Below are 11871 nucleotides of genomic sequence, written 5' to 3' on the forward strand. Positions count from 1 at the left end.
ACCAGGTAGGGGAATAAAATTGTGTTTTAATAAAGCACTCAATATCAGAGGGCAGATCCTCTGAAAGAAATTCAACAGGAACAACCAAAATAGTCTAGTTCACCTACTACTCCAAACAGGTTTCTATAGAGACTTGTGGGCATAAGCCTTCGGTCAGGTGTCAGAACCATGTAGCAGATAAATAGGGTAGATTATGCTGTAGTCTGAACATGATCAAACATCCTATAGTGTCTATATTTCAGTATTACATGCCATACTAAATTAGCCTACTCAAGGCTGAAACTGAAGCAAATTGACTCATGACACCCCAGTAGGTTGATCTTTTTTTAATTTGTATTATTATTAGCTGTACAGTCAAGCATTCTCCCACCCCTCCAATCATATCATTGCCATTCAAGTCCCCTAGCATTTCATTTTGATGGTACAAAATAAAAAAAGGCATCAAACCAAAAAACGAATACATTCTAAAAGCTTTAACAAGAGCAAGGTATTGTGTTTCATTTGAAAACAGCATAACAGTTTGTAAAAGCAGAATATTTCAGGTCATCCCAGCCCCTAACATTTGAACCCCTAACAGCTAATTCTATAAGTGAAAGCACATGATACTTGTTTTTAGACAGACAACAGAGCACGAGAAGAGGGCCAACATGAAGAGATCAAATGTGGGCCAAAATATGCTACAGAGAAGGCATTCTGAGGGCCTAGTGAACATAATTGACAGCAGAATGAGGACATGATTTATGACATAATACATCATCATGAGCTAAACCACACCCCCTCTCCTTACATCTTTTCCAGTGACAACAGTCTGCATTATGTTATCCAGATTCTGTATACAAACATAATTCAACATGAGGGTGTCAGGGGTTTCGCAGTAGGCTGTAGATAGAGATCGCAAGAGAGGAAAATAAGCTCTTAAAAAAATAGAATGGGCTAAAGGTATCTTTAGACATGTCCCAGGCATTATCATCAACCTCAGAGAGAGATCTAAGGTTATAACTGGGGTGTGCATGTGTGGTATACGTGTACGGTGTATGCGAGGGCAGGTATGTGTGTTTGAGAGTGGGTACAAATGGGGTGCATGTGAGTGTACAGATAGGGGACCATTTGTATTGTTAGATGTAGACAGAGGCTTCGTCTTCATCACCGGTCCATCATACTGAGAATCATCTCAGGAGTGAGGTCACCGTTGGGCGGAGCCTCTGTGACAGACAGTGCCACTTCCTGCACCACCTCCTCACCCTGGAATGACTCTTCTATCTGATTGGCAGGCTCTCCTTCAGCATGCTCCACCTCTACTGCTGGCACCTCATCCTCAACAGCTTCTTCCTCCTGGCTCGCCTGCTCTGCCTTCATCTCTTTCTTCACGATTATGTCATCCACCTCGCCTGTGGTCTCATCCTCCACACGGATGATTGCCGCCGCTGAGGGAAGAAGAAAACCACTTTTACAATCTGTTCAGCTGTTTTGAGTCCCTTTGGGTACTGATCAGTGATCTGCACCTGATTAAATATGTGAAGGCCAAAGTATTCACTCGATTGCATGTCTGCATGAAAAGTGATTCCTTCAACAAATTAAGTAGTGAGGGTGGTATTTTTTTTATTATTCCAACAGAGTACCAGAGTGTGACTCACTTGGGGCAGGTTTAGCCTTTGGAGGTCTTCCACGTTTCCTCTTGGCTGGCGGGCCAACAGGGGCAGGGACAGGGACAACCGGTGGTGCCTGTTCCACCTCAATCTCAGCTAGCAGCTCCTCCTCCTCTTCCTCAATGTCATCCAGCTCAGGCTCTGTGGAAGAGAGGAACAAGAAAGACCTGACTCTTAAGATGCACACTAAATAACATTACATGATATTGTTGCATGTGTAAGAACAATAAAATTAACTGTGACTTGGTCGTACCGGTGTCATCATCGTCGTCATCCCGTCTGGAGCGCATCTTCCTCTTTCTGCCGCGGCGGCCTTTCTTGGGCGGGGTCCCGTTCTCGTCGCCGGTGTTCTCTCCATTACAGTTCTCTGCGTGACGCAGCATGGTGTTCTGAGGAGCAAACAGTAATATACAGTGCCTTCAGAAAATAGTGAGATAATCATCCAGCCCAGTGACTCTTCATCACTCATCGTGAGAACAATTATACTAAAAACATGTAAATCAACCATTAACATAATGGGGGAAAAATCGAATGATTTATTGAAATAGCGTGGGTGACCTAGAAAGACAAAGTGGTACAATTTAAGGCCATGTGGCAAACAATAATGCTGGTACTAGGGATGGGGTGTGAGCATGTGGGTCTGGGCAGACGAGATGTAGTCGTTCGTATGTGTAACTGGTTTAAAATTAATAATGGGGGAAAAAAATGTAAACAGGTATTCATATCCCTTGACTTATTCCACATTTTGTTGTGTTACAGCCTAAATTCAAAATGGATGAAATATATTCTCGCTCACCCATCTACACACAATACCCCATAATGACAAAGCGAAAACATGTTTAGAAATGTTTGCACATTTATTGAAGATAAATACAGAAATCTAATTTACACAAGTATTCACACCCCTTTGCTACGACACTCCAAATGGAGCTCATATACATCCAATTTCCTTTGATAATACTTGAGATGTCACTACAATGTGATTGGAGTCCAACTGTGACTAATTTAATTGTTTGGGCATGATTTAGAAACACCTGTCTATCTTTATGGTCCCACAGTTAACAGTGCATGTCAGAGCAGAAACTATACCATGAAGTCCAAGGAACAATCAGAATGGTGATGAGACATCTGGGGAAGGGTATAAAACAATTACTGGAGTGTTCAAAGTTTCAAAGAGCACAGTGGTCTCCATCATCGGGAAATTGTAAAAATATGGAAGCACCCAGACTCTGCTTAGAGCTGGTCTTCCGACCAAATTGAGCAACAGTGCAAGAAGGACCTTGGTCAGGGGGTGACCAAGAACCCAATGACCACTGACAGAACTACAGAGTTCCATGGCTGAGACGGGAGAACCTGCTAGCAGGACAACAGTATCCACAGCACTTCCCCAATCTGGGCTTTATGGGAGAGTGGGCAGACGGAAGCCACTACTGAGAACAAAAGGCACCAGCACGCCTGGAGTTTGCAAAAAGGCACGTGAACGACAGATCATACGGCAAAGATTGTGGTCTGATGAAAACAATTTAACTCCTTGGCCTGAATGCAAAGCACTATGGAGGCAAATACAGGTAAATCATTGATGAGATCCTGCTTTATAGCCAATGACCTTAGACTGGAGTGAAGATTTACGTTCCAACCGAAAAATGACCAAGCATACAGCCAAAGGAACACTGGAATGGCTTCAGAACAGAATGTAAGAGTCCTTGAGTAGCCCAGCGAAAGCCCAGACACAAATCCCATTGAAAATCGGTGGAAAGACTTGAAGATGGCTGTTCACCGCCGTTCCCCATCTGGCTTAACTTCTCTAGGGTAGGGGGCAGCATTTGGAATTTTGGATGAAAAACATGCCCAAACTAAACTGCCTTCTACTCAGGCCCAGAAGATAAGATATGCAAATAATTGGTATATTTGGATAGAAAACACTCTAAAGTTTCCAAAACTGTTCAAATAGTGTCTGAGTATAACAGAACTGATTTGGCAGGCGAAACCTGAGAAAAATCCATTCAGGAAGTAGGATATTTTTGTTTGTTGTAGTTTTCTATTCAATGCCATTACAGTATCCATTGACTTAGGACTCAAATTGCAGTTCCTATGCCTTCCACTAGATGTCAACAGTCTTTAGAAATTGTTTCAGGCTTGTATTCTGAAAAATTAGGGAGTAAGAGCAGTCTGAATGAGTGGACCCTGCAGTGTCACAGAGCTTTTTCATACGCGCGACCGAGAGAGTGCCTTTCTTGTTTACCTTTTATATTGACAACGTTATTGTCTGGTTGAAATATTATTGATTATTTAGGCTAAAAACAACATGAGGCTGAATATAAACATCGTTTGACATGTTTCTATGAACTTTACGGATACAATTTGGATTTTTTGTCTGCCTGTTGTGACTGCGTTTGAGCCTGTGGATAACTGAAGAAAACGCAAACAAAATGAAGGTTTTCGGATATAAAGAGAGACTTTATAGAACAAAAGGAACATTTATTGAATGTCTTCTGAGTGCAACCATCAAAGGAAAGTGATTAATTACATCTCTATTTCTGACTTGTGTAACGCTTCTACTTGGCTGGTTACTGTTTGTAATGATTTGTCTGCTGGGCTATGTTCTCAAATAATTGCAAGGTATGCTTTTGCCGTAAAGCATTTTTGAAATCAAATCTGACACCGTGGTTGGATTCACAAGTTAATCTTTAAACCTATGTAACATAGTTGTATCTTTTCTGAATTTTTATCATGAGTATTTCTGTATTTGGAGCTCTGCAATCTCACTGGATGTTGGCCAGGTGTGAGCGTTCCACATACCCTAGAGAGGTTAAAGAGTGACTGCCATTAAAAAGCAACGAATCCCTTTGAAAAATGCCTTGTGGCGTCGATGACTCAGAAACCCTAGTGTCAAAATTATTTTAAAAAGTGTAAACATGATATTTGGGACAAAGTCAGTCGTCTAAAACATTCATGCATCACAACGGGTAAATTAAGATTGCTTTGATTTGACCACGACCATTTGCCCACTAACATGGGATGAAGAGCTGCGGTGATTGCTCTCTGATTGCTCTCTAATAGCATAGACAGTGTGACAGACCTGCTCAGCAGCTCCGAATGTTCACATAAAACACCCTGCAAAAAAAATGTTTGCTTGAGAAATACTGCACCAAACACCTTAGTTAGAAACAAAATTGTGCAACTAAGACATCCTTGGCAAAAACATCAAAATTATTTACAGATTTGAGTTCTCTTAGATTTATTCAGTGACTCATGGGGGTACAATCATAAACCAAATGCGGATTTTGGTCAGGAAAGACTGAAATCCCGTTTTTAATGAGCAACATAAAAAACAGCTGCCAATTGGCGTGTTCAGTGGCTCTAACAGAGCTTGAGAAAATCTGGAAGAAATGGGAGAACACTCCAAATCCAGGTGATAGACAGACCCAAGACGCCTCAAAGCTGTAATTGCTGCAAAAGGTGCTCTACAAAGTATTGACCCGTGGGAGTAAATACTTATGGAAATTAGATATTTCATTTATAATAAATTTGGGAAAATTTCAATAAGCATGTTTTCACTTTGTGATTATGGGTAGTGTGTGCAGATGGGTGAGAGAAAATCATTTTTAATTCAGGCTGTAAAACAAAATGTGGAATAAGTTGAGCAGTATGAATACATTCTGAAGGCACTAAGACCACAACACACGATGGAGCAACTAGGCTTCAAACCTCCCCAACCTGGTGGGAGGGTGTGTTTTTGTGTGTGTCCTGTATTCTGCTCGGGAGGATATGGGTTTGGATGTGAAGAAATCCTTTAGTTTTCTGTGTGGATGTGTATTGTCGCCTTACCCTGCGAGTGAAGGTCTTGGCACACTTGCTGCAGACGAAGGCAGTGGGGATGAAATTGGGGTCATGGTAACGTTTGAAGTGCATGTCCAGCAGCTGCTTCTGCCGGAAAGTTTTCTCACATTGGCTGCAGGCGTACGGCTTCTCCCCTGTGTGTGTGCGTCTGTGCATGATCATGTGACGCTCCTAGGGGCCAGAGGTTAAACATAGGACAGTCAGTGAACACACCGAGGTCTAGAACAGTCTCCGGCTGATTCCAAACATATCCATGTGATGCATCTCAATAATCTAAAGTGGCCTCTTCTCCTCATCTCAGATTGATGATGGCAAATATCTGGTGGACATTCACCATTTCAAATCAGGGAAGATTGAGAGGAAACAAGCAGAGAAAGTCTCTTTCACGTACCTGTCTGCAGCAATAGTCACACTGGTCGCACTTGAAGCGCTTCTCGTTCTTGTGGGATTTCTGGTGCTGGATGAGTGCGTAACGCTCGTGGAACACAGCGTCACAGTAACGACACTTCCTGCCCATCTCCATGAACGAATGCTGCTTCCGCAAGTGCACACCTGAGAGTGAGAGAGGAAGGAAGGGACAATCCAAATGTAAGGAACACAGACTGATCCCCTCAAGGTTACAAGACCGTATTTCAGCAGAAGAGATATGACTGTGCACAAGCGAGTCACTTACCCAGGTCGCTCTTGCGAGCGATAACTGTGTCACAGTGGGGGCAGTGGAATTTGGCCACATTCTCTGTGTGCTTCTGCAGGATGTGCATCTTCATGGTGCCGCTCTGCGTGAAACGAGCATGGCAGATGTAGCACTCATATGGCTTCTCACCTGCCAGAGAGAGACACTTTTAGGTTGTATGCGAGACAGAGATATATACATCTACACACACACACACAACTTCAAATTAGTGGATTCGGCTATTTAAGCCACCCCCATTGCTGACAAGTGTATAAGATTGGCTGTGTGCTCAATCTCCATAGACAAACATTTGCAGTAGAATGGCCTTACTGAAGAGCTCAGTGACTTTTAACGTGGCACTGTCATTTTATTTATTTAACTAGGCAAGTCAGTTAAGAACATTTTTTTATTTTATTTACAATGACGGCCTACCCCGGCCAACGCTGGGCCAATTGTGCGCCGCCCTATGGGACTCCCAATCTCAGCCGGATGTTATGCAGCCTGGATTCGAACCAGAGACTGCAGTGCCGTAGACCGCTGCGCCACTCGGGAGCCACCATTCCAACAAGTGTGTTCGCCAAATGTCTGTCCTGCTAGAGCTGCCCCAGTCAACTGTAAGTACTGTTATTGTGAATTGGAAACGTCTAGGAGCAACAACGGCTCAGCTGCGAAGTGGTAGGCCACACAAACTCACAGAACGGGACCGCAGAGTGCTGAAGCGTATAAAAATCACCTGTCCTCAGGTGCAACATTCCTTAGCGAGTTCCAAACTGCCCCCGGAGGCAACGTCAGCACAATAACTGTTCGTCGGGAGCTTTGTGAAATGGGTTTCCATGGTCGATCAAAAGCACACAAGCCTAAGATCACCATGCGCAATTCCAAGCGTCGGCTGGAGTGGTGTAAAGCTTGCTGCCATTTGACTCTGGAGCAGCGGAAAGGCGTTCTCTGGAGTGACGAAGCACGCTTCACCATCTGGCAGTCCGATGGGCGAATATGAGTTTGGCGGATGCTAGGAAAACACTACCTGCCCCAATAAATAGTGCCAATTGTAAAGTTTGGTGGAGGAGGAATAATGGTCTGGGGCTGTTTTTAATTTTTCAGGCTAAGGCCCTTAGTTCCAGTGAAGGGAAATCTTAACCCTACAGCATACAATGACATTCTAGACAATTCTGTGCTTCCAACTTTGTCTCAACAGTTTGGGGAAGGCCCTTTCCTGTTTCAGCATGACAAAGCCCCAACATCAGTGCCTGACCTCACTAATGCGCTTGTGGAAAGCCTTCCCAGAGGAGTGGAGGCTGAAATAGCATCAAAGGGGGGACCAACTCCATATTAATGCCCATGATTTTGGAATGACATGTTCGACGAGCAGGTGTCCATATATTTTTGGTCAAGTAGTGTAGCATCGATCAACAGAACTAAAATCAAGAATACTTGGGCGTAAGGCTGAGAGATTGGGGTATGCGTTACCCGAGTGTGTCCTCATGTGTCTCTTCAGTTTGTAAGTGTCTCGGCTGGCGTAGCTGCACAGACTGCACTGGAAGGGCCTTTCGCCTGTATGGGAGCGGATGTGTCTCTTCAGCTTACTCACCTGGGGCAAAGAGAAAGAAACATTTAAAACAACATTCCAGAAACATTTCAGTTATACATTGCAAATGTACTTACCTCCACACTAGCGTAGTCACACATGGAGCACTTGAAGGGTTTCTCAAATGTGTGTTTGTAGCGACGATGACGCACCAGCTCTCCACTGGTCACAAATGCCATGTCACAATCTTGGCATTTATGAGGACGAGTGCCTAAAATGGAACGGGGAGGGGCAATAGTAAACATAATTAACACGCACCCTATCAATTCATTAAGGATAAATATATATTTTTTTTAACAGCCTGCGACTGAACATGAAAGGCTGTAGATACCTGTGTGTGTGTTGAGGTGGTTCCTCAGCAGTGTGACTGTTCTGAAGGCCCTCCCACACAGGTGGCATTTGTGTGGCCTCTCATCTGTGTGGCTCTTCATGTGGCGGTCCAGGTTAGAGCGCCGGGGGCAGGTGTAGCTACACAGCTCACACTGGAACGTCTTCTTCACACCTGAGACAAGAGGTTATTAAACACATTAAAAGGTAGACTCAGCGAAATGACGTTGCCACGAGCAGCACCACAGATATTGAGATGAGCGAAATGCAAGACGTCGCGCTCACTGTCACACAGTATCTGCACATGTGCACAGAGTCGCTTCGCGCTGTTAAGAGCGTGGTAGCCACGGGACCAAAACAGCACAGAAGTTGAGCCTTGCTCTTCAACGTTCATAGTTGTTGCGGAAATTGACCCACTATGCGTTCTACTTTCTGCATCATCGTCGATTCTCCCTTTAACATACATAGATCTCCTCCTCACACCCCAAAAGAGAGGGGTTGCCATACCCCCACATACACACACACAACTCTGACCTTTCTTTTTTATCTTGGTGGGTTTGGGCGGCTTCATGTTGCCCACAACCTTCTCAGCGTTGACCTCAGAGAGCATCCCCTCCTGCTGTTCCTCCTCAAAGTCGTATACAGACACATCCATGTCCCGTTCCCCCTCCCCGTAACGCAGGCGGCTCTTCTTGCCCTTCTTCCCCTTGCGGATGCCAGCAGTTGGCTGGTAATCTGGGTCTTTGGACCAGGTCTGGTCCTCTACTTGGGGCTCAGCTTCCTCCTCCTCCTCCTCCTCCTCCCCATGTGTCACCTGGAGCTCATCCTGGGCTGCCTGCAGTTCTTCCTGCTCAACTGTCTCCACCTCTCCATTCGCCCCCACCTTCACCACCTTCACCAGACAAAAACAATTTGCCAGGAAGGGATTAGAGTTGTATTATAGACAGTGCATCTCACCTGAGCCTTCAGGCCAAAGTGTGTGTTTGTAGTTGAGTAGCGTCCGACCTGGAAGCCCTCGGGCAGAGGGAGGGTGTGGCAGATCACTGGCTCTGCCTCAGTATTGCCTGCAGAGGCTTCAACAAAGCTGGCCTGGAGTTCTTCCACGGTGGCTGTAGTGACAGGAACCTGCACCAGCTGCAGCTGTCCAAGCCCCAGCGCTGCATTCGTCTGCTCCATGTTCCCCTCCATGTTCACCACCTAAAGTCAAGACACAGTCAGGGTCAGTCAATTCTCTGAATAATTTATGCCTACAAGTTTGGCTTACAAAGGATATCTTTCTCAGCGTAAACTCACAAATCACACCAACCTGCAGGGTGATGATCTGTCCCTCGTCTCCCCCGGTGACCGTCACTGTGCCACCCCCTTCGAGGACCTCAGTCTTCATCTGTAGCAGGGCAGGGTCAAGGGTTGAGTCCAGGGTGTCCATCACCATCATTTCAACATTCCCTGTCACCACTTGGGGTGCCACACCCCCTTCCATCAGGGCAGCCTCTACAGTCTGGAGCAGCTCGGGTCCCTCCCCACTGTCCTGGAGACCCTCGACCTGAGCGGTCTCAATGGAAACGACTTCACCCTCCATAGAAAACGACCTGTTAAGACCATAAAAATAACTTTGACGCATGATACACTATATATATATATATACACAAAAGTATGTGGACCCCACTTCAAATGAGTGGATTCTGCTATTTCAGCCACACACGTTGCAGACAAGTGTATACAATTTAGCACACAGCCATTGACACACATTGGCAGCAGACAAATCTGTGCTTCCAACTTTGTGGCAACAGTTTGGGGAAGGCCCTTTCCTGTTTCAGCGATACAGAAATGGGTTTGTTTGAGATCGCCGTGGAAGAACTTGACTGGCCTGGACATAGTCCTGACCTCAACCCCATCGAACACCTTTGGGATGAATTAGAACACCAACTGCAAGTCAGGCCTAATCACCGAACATCAGCCGATTATTTAAATTTTAATCCTACTTCTCTGATCTACCAACCATTTGACAAAGTCCCAATAAAAAAATAACACTGCCAAAATACAAAATAAGCAGATGTTTTTTTTTTTTTTTGGGGGGGGGGGGGGGTATAAAACTCACTGGTAAAAGGAAACTACCCTAATCACCCTCGTGTCTTGCCCAGGGAAGAGTGGATGTTTTTGTAACATTAGCGTGCAGGTTAGAGGGAGCTGGCTCCCTCTCTCATGGCAAGTTTTAAATCGAAAGGCGGCTGTAGGCGGACCGGGCTGGCGCGATGGGACGTGGTGCCGATGATAGGAAACCAACCGCTAATCTAGTTTCTGATTTGGAAGAAATCTACTCTCCGTGCTCGCAGACTTATTTGGGCTACATAAGAGATCACTCTACATTCCCTCCTTCCGTGTTTACTCTCGGGAACCTTTGTGAAACGTTACCTAGTTACCGAGCCAACTTAACTAGAGCCCCATTTTGAGAAGCAGTAAAATAACGAATCCATAGAAAGTATTATACAATTAGTGTTGATATTAGAACCATCGGATGGTTCTAGAACATAGACTAAAACAACTACCCAGATCAGGGGGCTATGTAGTATATCAGACTACAGAAGATATTCATTTTCATTTTTTCCAAATCGTAGCACCGTGAGTGACAGGAAACATTAAGGATGTTACATTGAAATTGATACAAAGTTTAAACTCGAAATGTTGAGCTTTCGTTCTAGAACCCGGAGACGCAGGTTCTCTTCTCAAAAGAGGAAACAAAGGGCACGAGAAGATGGACGCCTGGCCTAAACAAGACCCTAAACATTAAAGCATTTATAAAGCCATCCGTGCCTTAATACGAACCAATAGCAGTCCAAATACACTAATACGTTTAACAGAAGCTCTAACTTCTGGGTTATAAATGTTTTTAGTAAATTTTCGATAACGATAGAGGGAGACAAACACCCCCCCGCCAGTCGCCTGGACCGCGAGCCCCACCGTGACACCTAGAGGCCGACGACAGCTCCTACAAAAATGCCCCCCTTCATCGTAGAAAGTGCCATTTTACCTGGTCCTCGGTCTTCCTTTTCCGGGTAAATTTGCTTGATCGGTCTTCCTCTGGCGACGGTAGGGAAGCTTGCCCTTGCGTCCCAGCTCGATTAATCCTCTCACGCGTTGACAGAGTTGTCTCTACACAAAATGGTGGCCTGGAGCAGGCGAGTGTGCATGCGCAGACAGAAGCCCGACGGGAGAAGTGGGAGGGTGGTACCGCAGCAGTTGGGTGGCAGTGACGTCTGGGCGCCAGTTTTGAATTCAAGGGTTCGGGGGCGTGGTTCTGGGTGAACAGTTGTTTCCACACTACAAAAAAAAATATTTTTTTCTACAGTTAAGTTTGCATTACCTTAAGAGGGCTATTTTACTATGAAAAGCTAAACATTTCAAGACTAAAGACTACCATGCAACCACAGCATAAATGCATGCTTGTAAGAAGTTTGTGCAAGATGTAGCTTTTATTACATAATGTTATTGTGGGGCTGGGAAGGGTTGAAGCAGGCTATTATAGTGTATATCTGTGCTTGACTTGTACAGGCCCCTCAACATTCTACTGCTTGAGCTCCTAATCCTCTTATAAAATATTATCTCAAAAGTATTGGGGAGCTCCTGCACCTAAAAATATACAGTACCGGCACCAAACATTTGTACCGACACCTATTTTAGTCCAAGTAAAGCACAGTCAGTGTATATCCTATATACCTCCTTCCAATGATCAATCATTTAATTAAAGGTGAAAATAATAGTGTAAAATTGTATGGCCTTCTCTCCATCATGACCCAGGAGAG

General features: G+C 44.8%; 1 protein-coding gene across 1 annotated transcript; it reads right to left on the reverse strand.

Annotated features, from left to right (window-relative positions):
* Window positions 1-311: 311 nt before the first annotated feature.
* Window positions 312-11308, reverse strand: LOC110506562 (transcriptional repressor CTCF). Its single transcript, XM_021586273.2, has 13 exons — window positions 11100-11308; window positions 9378-9660; window positions 9077-9268; window positions 8606-8963; window positions 8076-8246; window positions 7822-7955; window positions 7627-7747; window positions 6160-6309; window positions 5878-6038; window positions 5475-5657; window positions 1900-2035; window positions 1635-1787; window positions 312-1424 (listed from the first exon to the last, which is right to left on the reverse strand). Exons 2-13 carry the CDS (start codon window positions 9648-9650, stop codon window positions 1144-1146), a joined length of 2313 nt encoding a protein of 770 aa, XP_021441948.1. The 5' UTR covers window positions 9651-9660; window positions 11100-11308; the 3' UTR covers window positions 312-1143.
* Window positions 11309-11871: the final 563 nt, after the last annotated feature.

Source organism: Oncorhynchus mykiss, chromosome 26 (assembly GCF_013265735.2).
Source record: "Oncorhynchus mykiss isolate Arlee chromosome 26, USDA_OmykA_1.1, whole genome shotgun sequence".
In the NCBI taxonomy this organism is placed as follows: domain Eukaryota; kingdom Metazoa; phylum Chordata; class Actinopteri; order Salmoniformes; family Salmonidae; genus Oncorhynchus; species Oncorhynchus mykiss.